The sequence below is a fragment of the Bubalus bubalis genome, chromosome 1, assembly GCF_019923935.1.
Source record: "Bubalus bubalis isolate 160015118507 breed Murrah chromosome 1, NDDB_SH_1, whole genome shotgun sequence".
NCBI lineage: Eukaryota > Metazoa > Chordata > Mammalia > Artiodactyla > Bovidae > Bubalus > Bubalus bubalis.
This window is the reverse complement of record NC_059157.1, coordinates 9896059-9913740: the sequence shown is the minus strand read 5'-3', so window position 1 is coordinate 9913740 and position 17682 is coordinate 9896059. Positions and strand designations below refer to the sequence as shown.

Here is a 17682-nt window from a genome sequence, read left to right as displayed (position 1 = left end):
GTAGAGTCTACTGAACCATGCAAAGAGAAATATGTGTTATCTTTCAGGGGGCCCATTTCTCCCCTCCCCCTGCTGGACCTCAGACCCCTCAAGCCTTCACAGTGCCCTCTGCATCGATTCTATTTAGTTTCCCAGCCTCCTGAATCCCCCTACTCCAATCCATCACACAGCAATCCTCGGAAAGCACAGATGAAGCCAGTCATCTTCCTATTTAGAAAAAAAAAAAAGTCATGGCTAGCAAATAAAGTTCAGCTTTAGCTGACATGGGAGCTATTTATAATTTGGTTCCGATTTATCTTCTCAGCTTCATCTCACTCACACATCTAACTCCATTGAACTTGACTGCTAATGGTGCTCACACTTCTGCCACCCTCCACACCTGTAGTCACGCTGGTCCTCTGCTCTCAAGAAACTGGTCATCAGTTTCCACATGTCCTGATGCTGACTCCAGGCTGGACGTCATCATTCCTCTATTTTCAAAACTTCATACTGGGTTGGCTTTTAAGCTCTGTTTTTTGTTTTCATATTTTGTGCTATATTTGTTTTAATAAACATATTATTTTGCTCTTCCCCTTGTTCTCAAGACTTTAAACTCTTTGAGGTGAGAGGATGAGTCACAGACATTTGAATATTCCATGTAATTTTAGGCACAGAGCCTGGTATGTAATAGGTACTTAGTAAGCATGAATGAATGAATGATTGAATGAAAATGATTTCTTCCATATCACCCTATTTTTCCACACCAGTAGTATGACAGGAACATGAGCCATTTAAGCAGTTTAATTATCTAACCCAAAATGTGGGCTCTGAAGATCAGAGTGAGTCTAGATGGAACAGCTGAGGTGTCAAAACACATTAAAAATAATAATGCAAAAATAACCAGGTGTAATCTAAGCTGAGCATTTTCTTCTGGCACCTCTTCCCCTACCATTCAATTTAGAATTATGTTCTATAATTATCATATCTGCTTAAAGGTCCTATTTTCTGCTGATTCTCAACTAGATAAAATGCATACAGTTCTCCAAGATTGAAAATATTTCTAAGAGGAATGAACTAAGGCTTTAGTTTTCACTTCTTAAATGGAATAAAAAGACACCTCACTTAACATAGGAATTTTTTAAATCAAAAATTCAGCACTGGGAAATGTTCAGTCATCCATCGGAGACCCACAATCCTGAGAACACCAGAGAAAACTGGGGTTGCTTAACAAGTGTGAGGCCACTCAAGTGCGTGGCCACCACTGAGGACCTTCCATAAGGATACATTGTTCTGGATACTGTAGGTGATGCAAAGAATAATAAGTCCACGACTGGGTTAAAAGTGAGGTAGGAGACAGACGGGCCCTGGACTGGACAACTGGTGATTGTCAAGTGGAGTAAAGCTGAAATTTTATTCTCAGCCAGACACTCCAAGGACAAAGCTAGAGGCAGAAGCTGAGCTCTGCTGAAGTAAAGAGATATGGTGCTCACTCCTGAGGTCAAGGAAAAAGTCCCTGTCTGCACATACACAGAAGGCTTCTTGGGGGTCAAAAAGGGAGGAGGTGCCACCCCATAAGAAGTGTGGGCATGCCCTCACAGGCCTCTGTGGTGGGATCCATCTTAGCAAAAAGTTGCACATGCCTATTGGGGAGGGTCCTAGGCCCTGTCAGGAGTGAAAAGATGAAACAGGATATTAATAATTGGCCAAAGGTACACAAAGATCCGGAAGGACTGTCCCATCTAAGTGATTTAAATCACCTCTTTACTGAGCTCCTCACTCGGAACGCCTGCTCTCCACTCCGGGTGTGTATTTCTGCCTAGCTTCCATCTTAAATAAACTGTTTCTCCGTGTGCTCTCCCATTTGTTATGCTGTGGCTCTAATAATAAACTTGTACCTGTTTTTTACAGTGTTTGCCTCCCTGAAATACTTCCACTTTCAAATGGGGAAAAAGAGCCAGGGCCGCTTTGCTTCTAGCCTCTGGTCCCTGGTGATCTAGCAGCTAGGATTCCTGGTTTTCATCCAGGTTCAAATCCTGGACAGGAAATTAAGATCTCTCCTCGGGACTGCTTACTGCTGTCTCTCCGAGATCACAAGCATCATGGCAGGTAACACCAAATGCCCAGCCCACAGTTTACACTTCAGCAGAAGTTTCTGACGTTATCTGGGTACCCATCCTGGCCAGTTAAGAGTCAGTCGTGGGCAGGATTTGCCTCCACATGGAAGGGACAGCTGTCCACGGCTCTGGAGGACCAGCTGACCACCAAACTTTGTTGAATTCACATCCAATTCCTTTCTCATTTTTTGGCTTTACTGATATCCTCCCTGCCACTGCTTCCTTTTTTCAAGTTGATGCAATTTCTCATTGGATTAAATTAGAAGCTTCCCAATAAAAAATTCCCTGCCTCCCAACCAGCTCCCTTCTAATCCAGCTGCCTTGTTGCTGTCTATAGACGTCTCTTTCAATACCACAAATACAAACATGTCATTTTCATGACAAAGGTCTAAGTTACTCCCGGTAGCCATCAGGGTTCCGTATTCGACTGTCACGGTGATCTGACTTTCTTTGGCCACTTCTCCCATTAAACCTAAATGTGGCCGTAAGCTCCTCTCACTTGGTGCTCCTCACCAGCCCTGAGACAACCACTGTTTTGAATTTTTTTTTTTTTTCTCACCATAATTTATTTGGGGCTTACCAGGTGGCACTAGAGGTAAAGGACCTGCCTAAAATGCAGGAGATGTAAGAGATCAAAGTTCGATCCCTGGGTTGGGAAGATCTCCTGGAGGAGGATCCCACTCCAGTATTCTTGCCTGGAGAATCCCACGGACAGAGGCGGTTACAGTCCATGAGGTTGCAGAGAGTCAGACACGACTGAAGCAACTTAGCACGCAGCAGGCAAGCTGCAACCACCCCACACATCTCCTCCAGGGGGCGCTGCTGTCCCTGGTTCCCATGCCTCTGTGGGGATTCCATCTTCTGCCTGGAGCGTGGCACTAGGTGGCCTGACCTGCACATCTTTCAGTATCCTTCAAGGCTTACTTGATCCCAGGGTACATTCCCAGGAATGACAGGAGCAGGACCTGTTCTTCGACAGAGGGAAGAGCCTGTGACCCACAGTGGAAGTGAACCAAGCCCTAAAGTATAGAAAGGTGAGACATAGGGTTCTCGCTACTTATCTATTTTATACATAGTATCAATAGTGTACATATGTCAATCACCATCTCCCTATTCATCCCACCAGTCCTTCCCCACTTGATGTCCATGTTTGTTCTCTATGTTGTCCATTTCTGCTTTGCAAATAAGTTCACCTTTACCATTTTTCTAGATCCATTAATGCATTGATATATGGTTTTGTTTTTACCTTTCTGACTTACTTCACTTTGTATGACAATTTCTATATCCATCCACGTCTCTGCAAATGGCACAACTCCGTTCCTTTTTTTTTTTTTTATCACTGAGTATTGTTCCACCACACACACACACACACACATACACACACCACATCTTCTTTGTCCATTCATATGTTGATATTCATCTAGGTCAGAGAAGGCAATGGCACCCCACTCCAGTACTCTTGCTTGGAAAATCCCATGGACGGAGGAGCCTGTTAGGCTGCAATCCACGGGGTCGCTAAGAGTCGGACACAACTGAGCAACTTCACTTTCACTTTTCACTTTCATGCATTGGAGAAGGAAATGGCAACCCATTCCAGTGTTCTTGCCTGGAGAATCCCAGGGATGGGGGAGCCTGGTGGGCTGCCATCTATGGGGTCACACAGAGTCGGACACGACTGAAGTGACTTAGCATAGCATAGCATTCATCTAGGTTGCTTCCATGTCCTAGCTATTGTAAATAATGCTGCAATAAATATTTGGGGTGCATTTTTTTTAATTACAGTTTTCTCAGGGTATATGCCCAGAAGTGGGATGGCTGCATCTTACATTATCTCTATTTTCAGTCCGTTAAGGAGCCTCCATACTATACTCCCTAGTGGCTGCACAATTTACATTCCCACCAACACTGTAGGAGGAGACCCTGAGGGAAGGTGGAACATTTGAACTCACAAGTAAGATGAGCTGCAAACACCTCTGTGCACGTAGAATAAATCACAACTTCTTCCAACAACCTGCTAGGATCTATGCAGTGTGACCTCACCTAAATCCAGTCTCACTTTTTACCCCTCTCCTGTCATTAGCTTCAGGCCCTCTGCCTACCATAGGACCTTTGCACCTGCCAACACCTCTGCTTGAAGGAGCAGGTGCTTCGTGTGGGATCCTTCGCCTCCTTCACAGGTCACAGTTCAACATATCAGCTTCTCTGTGTGGCTGTCACTAACCTTCCCATCTAAAGGAAACTACCTCCCTCCCATTCGTGCTTATCATCAGCTAAACATATTTTGTTTCCTGCTTCTTCTCAAGATAGGAACCTTCTCTTCTCATTCACTGCAGTATTTCCAGTACTTCATGCCTGGTACCTAGCAGGCATTCAATGTTAGTGGAATGAAGTAGGAAAGAAATGAAAAAGTAAAAGAAAAAGTCAAAGAGGAAATACAGAAGTGACAAATAACTAGCTGTCTGTTTCTAAAATCTGGACCTCAAGTCACTGATCAGAAGGTCTGGGTCTATCATCTCACAGGAAGACTGGGTGCCCCTAAAACAGCTGGAAACTCCAGTAATTAATAATTTGGCTCCCAAATCTCTAGAATCCCCAAAGGTATTGGAGTGGCCATGCCCTAAGCGAGAATGGGTGTCAGATGAATAATGATTGTTGAAAACTCACATGGAGATGCTTAAGCAAGCTGCCCTGTCTCTATCAGTTCCACCCATGACATACATCAAGTCCTGGGCAGAGGACCTCAGAGAAACTATTTTCTGTTGATCTGGTTCTCGTGAGAACAGGCAGAAATCTCTGTTAGATTTGTTTAAAACAAAATCCATGACTTGACGTGTTTTTTGTACATATTAATTCCACCTGTGGGTGAGATGTTTTTCACTCCAAAGTCAACAAGTGTGCAATTTGTCACATGGGTCAGTCATTTGCCTGCATTTTGACTGTGGTGGTTTAATAGTGTCCACGTGTTCTCTCATAACCCTCTCTTCAGGGACAGAGGTGAATTCCCTACCACCACTTGAACAGTCACCGGCATTGACTTCTAGGGCTTCCCTGGTGGCTCAGTGGTAAGGAAACTTCTTGCCAATGCAGGAGACCCAAGAGACATGAGTTCAACCCCTGAGGTTTGGAAGATTCCCCTGGAGAAGGAAATGGCAGCCCATTCCAGTATTCTTGCCTGGGAAATCCCATGGACAGAGGAGCCTGGAGGGCTATACAGACCATGGGATTACAAGAGTCAGACATGACTTAGCGACTAAACCACCACCACCACCATTGACTTCTAGCCTATAGAAAGTAATGGAAGCAAGACCATGTGACCTTGGAGCATCCTAAAAAGAATGGCCTCCACTTGAGGCTCCATGGGAAGCCAGTAATCACAGCATGGGCACTTTCAAAATCGCTGGGAGAGGCCCACGAAGAGAAAAACTGAGGTCTCCTGCATCACACGAGTGAGTCACCTTTTATTTATTTTTTAATTTGACTTTTGAAACTGACATGTCACTGTCTCCTTGGATACAGTTACATGAGTTTTGACAAACAGACACATACAGCCACGTAGCTGTATCAAGATCCAGAAAGTTCCACGACCCCACAAATGCCCTCTTGCGGTCCCACTGTAGTTGACTCGTTCCCCTCGCCCCCAGGGACCAGCAAGCACTACTCTGCTTTCTGTAATGGAATGAACCACCTTTCAAAGCAGAACCGCAGCCCATGCTGAAATCTCAGCTACACAGGGATGAGAAATCTCAAGTCAGGATCACCCAGTCAAGCCACTCCCAAATCACCCCCTGGAAACTTTCAGAGATAATAAAGGTCTACAATTTTTTAAGCCACTAAGTTTTGAGGTAACTGTCACACAGCAATAGCTGCACTGTTTGCCTTTGGAAACTCTTCAGTTTTTTAACCTAGGGTGCTTTTCCTTCTTAGAGAAGCCCCCAAGCCCAACGCCCCCGCCTAGGTACCCTAGGTGACCTGAAGGTGGAGGAAGGTCACTGAATGATATGACCAAGCTCGTCTTGTTTTGTTGTTCAGATGCTCAGTCATGTCCGACTCTGCGACCCCATGGACTGTAGCCTACCAGGCTCCTCAGTCCATGGAATTTTCCAGGGACGAGTACTGGAGTGGGTTGCCATTTCCTTCTCCAGGGGACCTTCCCAACCCAGGGATTGAACCTGGGTCTCCCACATTGCAGGCAGACACTTTACCGTCTGAGCCACCTAGACTTTCCTAATTCAGTAATGTCTGCTTACCAGACATTATTTAAGAAAATGAACAGCCAAGACATAGGCTAAGACAAAATATTCATAATGGGTATATTTGTATTGATAATATATGGACACCTTCCACTTACTACTTAGTAATAAAAACGCAGGCAACCAATTTTTTTTTAATTGGCAAAAGACATGAACAGACAATTCACAAATGTAGATATACAAATGACCAACATTTAAAAATGTTTGACACTATTAGCCTACAAAGAAACACAAATTAAATTCATAGTGACATGCTCTCTTACAGCCACTAGAATGGCTATTATTTGAAAGACAATGTGGTGAGGGTGTGGAATTCATGTACATTGCTTTAGGGTATGCAAAATAATGCAGCTACTTGGAAAGCACGTTGGCCGTTTCTTATACAGTTAAAAATGCACCCAACTTATGACCCAACAATTGTACTCTGAGATATTTAACAACGGAAGAAAAAACATCTGTCAACAACAACAGAAATAATGTTCAGGAAAGCTTTATTCAACATACCACCCGCCCCCCACCCAAAAAAAGAGAGAAGCCTGCATAAGCCAAATGCAGGATTTCTGTCTAGAAGAAATCCACTGAGTGATAAACAGCAAGAAGCTACTTGTTTCTATGCAACCAGTGGATCCATTTCAAAGCAATATCAGAAACTCGATCCAGAAACATGCGTACTTTGCGCGGTCATTTATACAAAGTTTTAGAATAAGCAAAACTAAGCTATGGTGAACCAAAGAAGAAAAGTTGCTGGGAATCTGGAATGGGAGGCTAGGGTTGACCGCGAAGGGGTACATGGCAACCATGTCATGATGGAAAAGTTATGGATGTTAATAGGAGTGTGGGTTACACAGGTATTTGCATGGTTAAAATTCAATGAACTATATAACACAGTATCTGCATTTCACCATATATAAAATATATGTCATTTTTTTAAGTTAGACAAAAAAAATTGTAAGTAATTTCTTGTAAAAATATTCAATCGGGATCCTTTTAGAAATGAAAGTGCTGTGTTTAAAATGCAGAATTTTCGATGATTTATTTAAATCCTGCTTTCTCTATTTATTCATTCATCCAGCAATCATTGAGTACCTACTCTGTATCTTGCACTGTTCTAGGTGTTTCTGAACATATCAGTGGGCAAAACAGACATGGATCCCTGCTTTTAAGTTGCTAACAGTCTATAGGAATAGGGAGAAATCAGGAAAACCAAATTAAATGGGTAAATGTGGTGTCTAAAATCTGAGAAGTGCTAAGAAAGAGAGGAAGCCTGTGACGTTGCCATGTCATCCTCTAGCTGCTTGACAACGTTTTTTTAAAAAGTTATAGATATGCCTGTATTTACTGATTAGCATTTTATCCTTTGTTAATTGATGGATCACACACTAGAAGATGTCCAGAAATAGCAGACAATGTGCATGTGTGTGTGTGTTTTAAAATTTGCTGGGTTATCATCATTGCTTTATTCCCCAAGCTTTTGCAATATTTAATGCCTGAAAGCATATATATCAAGATGTCACCTGGGGTGAGTGGCAAGGTTGGTTTCAAGGACACTGTGTTCAATGCAAATCCCATTTCGAGTGCTACTGAGTCAGAATCACACGGAGTTATCAAGTCCTAGAGCAGCTCTTTTTGTCTTCTGTATAAAAAGACCAACCACTCAAATGTTACAGAATTCAGACACCCAAGTCATTAAGATGTGGTTGTACATAAAAGAGGCAGCCCTGATAATTCAAAACAGACAAGAAGAATGTGCTCTAGGAATCATTCTTCTCCAAATCATAGTATCTGGCACAAAACATAAATAAAGCCCTCTTTTTCTCCTTCGGTGCCTGCCATGAAGGAGTCACTGAGCAGACTTGTTATCTGCCAGGAACAGCGAGTTGTGGAGAGGCCTTCAGCTAAAAAATACTCCTCCTGCAATTTTTAACAAGGCAGAGACTGAGAACACAAGTAATTCCCCAACAGACAGCAACAGGATCAACAATTCAAAAGCATCTGCGACGTGATTATCCAACACGCCGAAATATTAGCTCCATGCTGCTTCTCTTTAGCTACAAGACCTACACAAAATAAAGTGGTTTTGCTCTTTTCTCTTATTTCTTCTTTTTAATCATGTATCTTGGAAAACTCAGTCTCTCATCAGGCTCCATAGATGTCTTAATGGACCTCCGATCTTAAATCTATGCCGTATCACACGATTCCTCCATGATAATGTGTTTGTTTGTCAGTTACCTCTTACGATTTCCTCTTTTTTACCAGAACATGCATGATTCTGCTCACAGGGAATGCCTTCTCATCTGCTAAAATGCCATCCACGTTTTTAGTTCCAACACAAGTCCCTTTCTTTAGTGACGTCTTCCCCAACCAACACAGTTAGAAGTGACCCGTTCCTCCTCTCAGCTCACTCAGAATGATCTTCTATCCCACTTATTCGATCTAGACATGTTCTGGGTTCATCCTCTTAGAGACTCATAGCCCAGAGTGATAAGAATTGTAGGCTCCACGAACCGAACTCAATTTAAACCCAGGTTGCATTCTCAAAAGTGATTTGCAAATTCTGTTATTACAGTTATTAGGATGGATGATCCCCGGGTCAGTCCCTAAAAGAGTATCTAACCCATAAAATATCTGAGATACAGTGGAATACACTTTGTAGAATTATGTTTCTGAGAAAATGCATTTCTACTTCTACAATGCCAACATCAGCTGATCAAAACTGTGTAGGTGATCCAAAACTGCTTGAGTGGTCGCTGATGATCAAATACTCTACTAGGTCCCACAGACTGGTTTCTGGCTTCCTTAGGAATCCATAGGACTGATCCTCATCCTATGACTTACAAGTCTCCACTTCACAGCTTCTGTAAAATCTCACATGGACTTCTAATGCTCTGTGGTTTCCCAGCAACAGAAAATATGTGTCAGGTGGGGGAATGGAAGGAGCCAAGTATTGATTCCACATTGGTCCACAGCACTGTCTTACCTCAACTTCCTAACATGCATGCAAAGGTCTTGGGCTTACTTCAAGCCATGAAATAGAGTCAACGGTTGGCTTTGTTTCAGCTAACTTCATAAAAGCACACAAATTTAAAACGAAGATAATGGCATTTGGCCTTTGTTGCATCTGCTCCCTTACAACTCATGTACAAAAGCATTCCTTTGATAAGGTGCTTAAAGATAAGGCAGAAAGAAAGACTCTGGTTCATGGATGGGCAGCTCTGATCTGAAACACAGTCAATCAAAATCTGACGACCCTAAATACTTTGAAAGAAAGGAGATGGCAAAATGTTTATGTCCATTTCTGTTTCCTTCTATTCCTTTTGGAGAAGCCTAGAATTGTCCTTAGTAAGCAAAGCAATAAGAAGAATCATCCTATTTTGTGAAAACACCACCCTTTCTCAGAAAGCCCAGTTCCACGGCAGAAATTAGAAGTTTCTCTTACCTCTTAGTTCGCCCATATCCAGAGTTGTCCCCAGCTGCTCTAACAAAGCAACTCTTGCCGCATTCTTTTTGTGCTTCTTGCCATCGTAATGCTGCTGGGCCATCAGAGGATTGTTGAACCAGGCTGCACAGAGTCCACAGTATCTGTCTGAATCTCTTCTTTGATAGGGAGACGGAACCGCTGGAGCAGTGTCCACCCTCGGAGGTTTAAGTGAGCTCAGAGGCGTGGCTGGGGAGAAAAAAACCAGAGAGAACCACAAGCTAGGTTAGTGGACTCACAACCCTTCCTGAGTGCATGCCTCCTCGGTAGCTGAAGATGGAAGAGTCTCACATTCATTCTAGAGCTCAAAAATCCAAGAATTTAGGAAAGTGCATGAAAGAGAACAGAAAAGACCTTGACTGAAGAATCTTGAGGACCAAGGTATCATTAACAGCCAAGAAGGCCGAAGCCACTTAAAACCAGTTATTTTATGAGTGTGCTTCATGGATTGAAAGCACCAACATCACCTGTAGTTTATTGAAGATGCAAATTTCAGGCTCAGCCCTGGACCACTGGATGAATATACATTTATGAGAGCTTCAGGTGACTCATGCAAATTAAATTTGGAAAGCACTGAATTAGGATTCAGTGGTCCTCATCCTTGACGGAGCGTTAGGATCACCTGGGAGGGGTTGAACATTTTGCTTTTGAACCTGGGCTACAATTAAAAATTCCTAATTTATTGCGGTCAGAGATTGCAGTCTGTTATGGTTTCATCTGATAGTTCGGGAGACCACTCTTTAGGAGGAAAGAAAGGTTTTGTTTTTGTTTTTAAATGAACTCTTGGAGGTCAAGAAATGATTTATTAACCAAAGCCAAAACTTCAAGTAAACATTGAACAATCAGGACTTGAAAGATTCTGAATGAATGAATTAGACATCTGTGTGCTATAAAAGGATATAACTAATAAATAAGGGATTTGCCAAAGTGATAGAAGCAGATCCATCAGTTGCATAGATTGTACCAATTGACAAAGTCATGCTAATTTTATTGTCAGTTACTTATGTTTATTGTGAGAGGTTATTTTCAACCCAAACCTGCTAAAATTGATGTTGAAAGTACAATATTTTTTTTAGACCAAAAGACAAACACTATAGAGCAGATGTTGCTTATCTAAACTGAAAAGATGGGACTATCACTATTTTGAGATACACAGCCTCAGCTATTAGCACATTCCATTGTGAGCTTACAGTTATTTTGGGTTCAGGGGGAAAAAAAAAGAATCTAACTTGTAAGGGTTTACTAACAGAAAACATAATTAACTTTTTTAATGCATTACAACATTGAGTTGCTTGCATCTTTTCAATAACTATGAGTTGGATTATTGTCCTTCTCAGATGATGGACTTCAGAGATGTCAAAGTTTTGTTTGTTTGTTTGTTTTTCTTTTTAAAAATAGTTATTTATTTGCCTGGACCAGCTCTTAGCTGTAGCATGTAGGATCCAGGTCACCAATCAGGGCTCAAACCCATGCCCCAGCTCTTCCATGCAGAACGTAAAAATAATGCAAATGAACATTTATGCAAAACAGAAATGAATTCACAGACTCAGAAACAAACTTGTGGCTACTAAAGGGGGACTGGAGGGACAAATGGGATTCATACACGCAAATTACTACACATGAAAGAGATAAGCCTCAAGGATTTACTGTACAGCATGGGGAATTATACCCAATATCTTCTAATCATCCAAAATGGAGTATAATCTGCAAAAATGCTGAATCATTATGTTGTACAACTGAAACTGACACAAATTTGTAAGTCAACCATGTCTCAATAAAAGATAAATAATTGATATACAAATAAATACTTGCGAAAGGACATTTTAATTCAGAAAACGTCTGCATGTCACAATACCTAGAGAGCCTTTTTGGACCTACCCAGAGATTTCACCATTAGGGAAGTTTTTAGCTACTCTGGATGAAACCGAGTGGTATTATTTCTATAGGGACTTACGAGAAATAAGACGTCTCTTGAAAGCCTCATTGCCAGACTTAGTAATACATCACCCGGTGATGATAAAACTCCAGCTGGGGCTGTACGGCTCCTGCAGACACGCAGAATCACTCTGCTCTGACTTAGAAATGCTAATAAAAGCTACAAATATGCAGTTGACCTGTAATATGAAAGGACTTCTATCCACTTTTCTGAAGGAAATTGGATCTTTCTTCCGAAGTTTCCAGCATCTTTATCAATTTCTGAGGATTTATGGCCATCTATGGTTTTGGATAGACATGAAAAACGTATCAAATGTTTGCAGTCTGAATGGATGCTGACTCGTGAAGCATAATTTACTTTTCTGTAAACTGGACCCTAAAAAACATTTCAGAATTGATTTTATCAATTGATACCTTACATACCACATTCTGGCAGGAGCGATAGACCATAGAATTTTCATCAAATAAGATAATCTTATCTTGTGCATAAGAAAGTAGTTTAATGTTGCATTTGCATGGGAGCTTCTTCTCTTTAATAATCCTACGATCCTGGTACAGACCCAGAGTTTAATTTTTCTTATGCCTCTATGTGTAACTGTCTTCATCAATCGAAACTAAGTTTACATTCCCTATGTGTGTGTTAGTTGCTCGGGTTGTCTCCGACTCTGCAGAGTCAGAATTGTTATCACACCAGGCTCCTCTGTCCATGGGATTCTCCAAACAAGAATATTGGAATGAGTTGCCATTTCCTACTCCAGGGGATCTTCCCAACCCAGGGACTGAACCTGGGTCTCTCACATTGCAGGCAGATTCTTTACCATCTGAGCCACCAGGGAAGCCCAACAAAGGTAGTAGCTGGGAATGAAAACAGCTTTGACTCAAAATTGGAAATCAAAGTGGAGTTGGACCCCACCACTCCTGAACTGCGTGACCTTCAGCCAATCTCTGAAGCCTCTGATCTCCACAAGGTTATCTCTGCATATTTCAGAGACTACAAATAAGGCATCTCATTCTGGAAGTTTTGCATTCAAAAAGGAAGCCATTTTCCTCCAATTCGTTGATCACAGTATCCAAACCCTCAATGTGGCTTTTGGCAGGGTACCAGTGTATCTGTGACTGAGAGGGTTTCCAAGACATGGGGCTTTCAGAGCTAAAATGGGAAAGTGAAGTGAAGTGAAAGTCACTCAGTTGTGTCCAATCCGTTCTGACCCCATGGACTATACAGTCCATGGAATTCTCCAGGCAAGAGTACTGGAGTGGGTAGCCTTTCCCTTCTCCAGGGGATCTTCCCAACCCAGGGATCAAACCCAGGTCTCCCACATTGCAGGAGGATTCTTTACCAGCTGAGCTACAAGGAAAGCCCATAATGGGAAAAGTTCTGAGCAAACGGGGATGAGTTGATCACCCTAGCCTCTGGGATCAGACCGGATTTAGCATCCCACTGGAGAAAAGAATTAAAAGAAAAAAAAGTTCAGAAATAACTGCTCAGGAGACTAGAGCAGGTTTTCTTTCAACCAAGCAGAGAGGATCTATTGATAGTTCTCAAAGGCTTACTCGCTAGATCATTAAGTGGGTGTCCTTTGCCAGAGAAGGCAGTAACACAATCTCCAGGAAATGGCGTAACGGTGTTCTCACTCACCTGTCTACCTTCCAGTCCAGAGTCACATGAAGACCTTCAACCCCAACACCCATCCACGTGAGGCTTCACTAACATCTCTAAGTTTCAACACTTTGTCTCTCTCTTCCTCTCTTTCTTCTTTTTTCCTCCTTTCCTCCTTTTCTCTCTCCCTCTTTCATTCATTCTCACAAAGAATTTGGGGGCTTTTGAAATAATCCTGTAAATGGATGCATTTAAAAACAGGTGGTTTTCTACTAATTGAAAAAGACACACACACCTCAATGTTCACAGCAGCATTATTTGCAACTGCAAATACACGGAAGCAACCTAAGTGTTCATTGACAGATGGACAGATAAAGAAGATGTGGTACATGTATATACAATGGAGTGTTACTCAGCCATTAAGAGGAATGGAATTTTGTCATTTGGGGCAACATGGATGGACTTCAAGGGCATTATGCTAAGTGAAATAAGTTAGACAGAGAAATACTGCATGATATCACTTATATGTAGAATCTAAAAAATACACTAAACTATTGATGATAACAAAAAATAAGCAGACTCACATATACAGAGAAGGAACCAGTGGTTACCGGTGGTGAGGAGGAAGGTATGATGCAGGGCAGGGTGTGAGAGGTACAAATTATTTGATATAAGACAGGCTCAAGGATATATTGTACAATATGGGGGAAATAGCTAATATTCTGAAATAACTAAGTGGAAAGCAACCTTTAAAACTTGTATAAAAATTTAAAAAATAATAATAAAAGTCCATAATACATTCCCCAAAAATGTATGTGCTTAAGAGTTTTTATCCACGATACTAAGTCTTCCAAGTTTTGTGATATTATGCAGTTTATTCTGTCTGCTGTTGTATTGTTTTTTAAATATTTGAGCTGTCCCCAAATCCAGCTTGACCAATGGGGCAGCTTGGCGCTCGGGAGATACATCAGCCAGTGCAGGACTCCTAATTAATAAGCACAAAAGGAGATGGCAGCGATCAGCTCTCCTGACTTGAGACCCAGCACCGTATTTCAATGTCAACTAGTTTCCAGTGATGGCAAGGGTGCTACAGGCCAAATACTAACAGATAAACTAGAGTCAGAACACATTTCCCAGGCTTCAGCATCTGTTCTCAGTAGGGATTATTTGAAAATATGCATGTTCTCTTAAAATAATTTTCCTAATTTCCAGGCCCTATCATAAACTGCCTTTCCTTTCTCTCTCTCTCTCTCTTTTCCTATCCTAAACCAAATTCATGACAGGAGGAATTCTTCTTCAGGTGTCACTGTTTTTTGCACACGCTGTTGACAGTTCAGTGTGACCAGGTCACTTAGTGCCTGGCTGGAAAGCAGCTGTCCCTACACAGCCGTCCCTACACAGCTTAGCCCAAACAGTCCAGCCCCTTCTGCAGGTAAGTGCCTCAACTCCATGCAAACTGTGCAAATTTGGGGTTCAAAATGTAGATTCCCTTTGTGCTTCTCACAGAGGACAGCATCCCCTTGTGTAGATAGTAAATGCTTAATAAACATGTGATGAATAAATGAAGAAAAGAACTAGTAAATTTCAGTTAATATCAACTTTCGTGTTTTAATAACTGCCTTATGATAGCTAAATTTAAAATCTTTGATAATTTCATTAAACTCACTTTATAGGATTAAAAACAAGTTAGATATTCATAAGTGGAATGAATTAAATAAATTGTGGCTCTCTACACTCTGAAATGACCCAGGTTCAATCCCTGGATCAGGAAGATCCCCTGGAGAAGGAAATGGCAACCCACTCCAGTATCCTTGCCTGGAAAATCTCATGGACAGAGGAGCCTGGTGGGCTGCAGTCCATGGTGTCACAAAGAGTCGGGCACAACTAAGTGACTAAAAGTTACTCACACTCTGAAATACAGCAGTCAAAACTATGTTTTAGAAAAAATACTTGGTGACCTGGAGAAATGTGCAGGATATAATATAAATGAAAAGACAGAGATTACATGGGGGATGTAAACCAAATTACTTATTAAATTATGCACATAGACATATAAAACTATGAAGACTAGCAGGCTACAAATAAAAATCTTGGGCAATGATTATTTTTAAGTTGTGGATTATGGATGACGTAGTTTATACTCATGGATATATAACCCTTGATGTGGGGAAAATCATTTTTATTTTTCATCTTATATAGAGGCCACATTTCATGCTAACTTGTTTTAGTGCAAAGTCCAGAAAATGGTGCTTAGGGGACTTTTGGTGCCACAATCAGGTCGTAAATTAAATCTCACAAGATGTTTATTGCAGTGATTTATTCATTAATTTATTTTTGAATTGGGGGGGATGGGTTGGGTGAAAGCTGACTCAGAATATGATGGAAAAGCTCCAGCTTCTCCCACAAAGGTGCTGGGGGACTCCTTTCCCACTACAGCCAGTCCCGAAATGGCTCTCATGATTTAGACAAAATGAAGCATCTCTCTTCCTTCTCATCTGATATGTTAGGAAGTGAATACTGCTATCTGAGGCTGCAAGACAGAATAGAAAAATCCATGTGCTATTTCTTAGATGCCATGAAGAAAATTAAAGAACACTATCAAATATCCCATATTCCAAAGCATGTGCCATTAAACACTTCCTGAGAATAAACAAGGATGAGGGTGACTTACCAGAACCATCATTCCGATTCAGTTTTGTATCAACAGTCTGAGTATAATCAGCCTATTATCGAGAACTGCTTCCTCACCCACACTATATTCATAGATCATCAGTCTTCATTAATATCCTATTCATAGATCATTGATTTTCATTAATATAGGATAATTCCCTCTAGTTCAGTCACTGATTAGGTTCTAAATATCTTACGTATTCCTGTTTTCTGCAGAATCCTAATCTTTGAAAATAAGCCATTAAATAGAACTTCAGAGGAGATAAAAGCCCTTTTATAACTTTCTCATGTTGCTTGACAAAAGACTCCTAGGGCTGTGATACTCCACATTCTTCTAGGCATTGAGATAAGGAGGACAGAATGTAAGTTTCATGAGGACAGAATCTTTATCTATTTTGTCCGCTGACATATCCCAGGTGCTCAGAACCAGTGCGTGCAGAATGAGGGGGAAAATGTCTTCTCCACTGAGCTATTTATTTAAGAGAAGGAATCACATTTTACTTTAGGACAGGGGTCCCTCACCTCCAGGATCTAATGCCTGGTGGTTTGAGTAGACTTGATGTAATAATAATAGAAATAAAGTGCAAATAAATGTAATGTGCTTGAATCATCCCGAAACCAAGCCATAAGCTGTGTCCATGGAAAAATTCTCTTCCGTTAAGTCACTCCTTGGTGCCCAAAATGGGGCTTCCCAGGTGGCACTACTGGTAAAAGAACCCACCTGCCAATGCAGGAGATGTAAGAGACGTGGGTTCGATCCCTGGGTCGGGAAGATCCTCTGGAGGAGGGCATGGCAACCCACTCTAGTATTCTTGCCTGGAGAATCCCATGGACGGAGGAGTCTGGCGGGTTATGGTCAAGAGGGTCACAAAGAGTCAGACACGATGGAAGCAACTTAGCGCACACACACTTTAGGACTTTGCTAGGATGACATAGCACCCTCTCTGTTCCAGACTGATCTTAAAACGTTCTGCTGCATTGTGGGTACAGTACACTCAAGGCATTCGGTCTTCAAACACTATTCAGTTAAGATGCTTTCTTCCCTCTGAGTTCAGTCTCAGAATCTTTAGTTATGGCCCCCATCCTCAAACTCTGTGCAGAGGTGCCCTGGACAAGGCAGTGAACAAACAGGAGAGCCCATAAGATCTTTTACAATCCTAGAAGGCACAGTGAATCCATCAGACCCCATGGGAACCTCTACCTCCAGGTAAAATCCACAGTTTTCAGCATGAGATGCTACCATCCTTTCCATGCACTCCACATTCCCAGGAAGCTGGACTTCTGGAGGCTTCTGTGTACCTCCAATCCATCCAACCAACCAATGAGGAACAGGGAATACAGTTGACAGCATCCAGTCTAATTCTAAGATTTGAGAAGTCACAGGGTGCCTGACAGGCAAATGCACCCATGAGTCAGTGTAGTTATTTGAGGATAAAGGGCAAAGTTAAGACTTCGTTCAATGTATGTGCATTACTTTTGCACATGGCTGAGAAGTCATTAGGACATAAATACTCATTAAGTTGTTTGGACCCGAAGAGTTATGACATCATCCGGCTGTATTCTTTGCTTATTGCTTGAGCAAGAATTAATGACCGGCTAATTGGACACTGCTTGAAGTGCCTCTCCTCACAAATCTCAGACAAGAGGCAGAGTCAGCTT

At 41.7% G+C, this 17682-nt stretch overlaps 1 protein-coding gene across 1 annotated transcript in view; it reads right to left on the bottom strand.

Moving 5' to 3' along the window:
- ZMAT4 (zinc finger matrin-type 4) overlaps positions 1-17682 on the bottom strand; it is a 372856-nt gene that overhangs the window by 124145 nt on the left and 231029 nt on the right. Inside the window, exon 5 of the mRNA XM_006078622.4 lies at positions 9780-10007. Within this exon, the coding sequence (XP_006078684.2) occupies positions 9780-10007 (228 nt within the window). The remainder of the gene's footprint in view (positions 1-9779; positions 10008-17682) is intronic.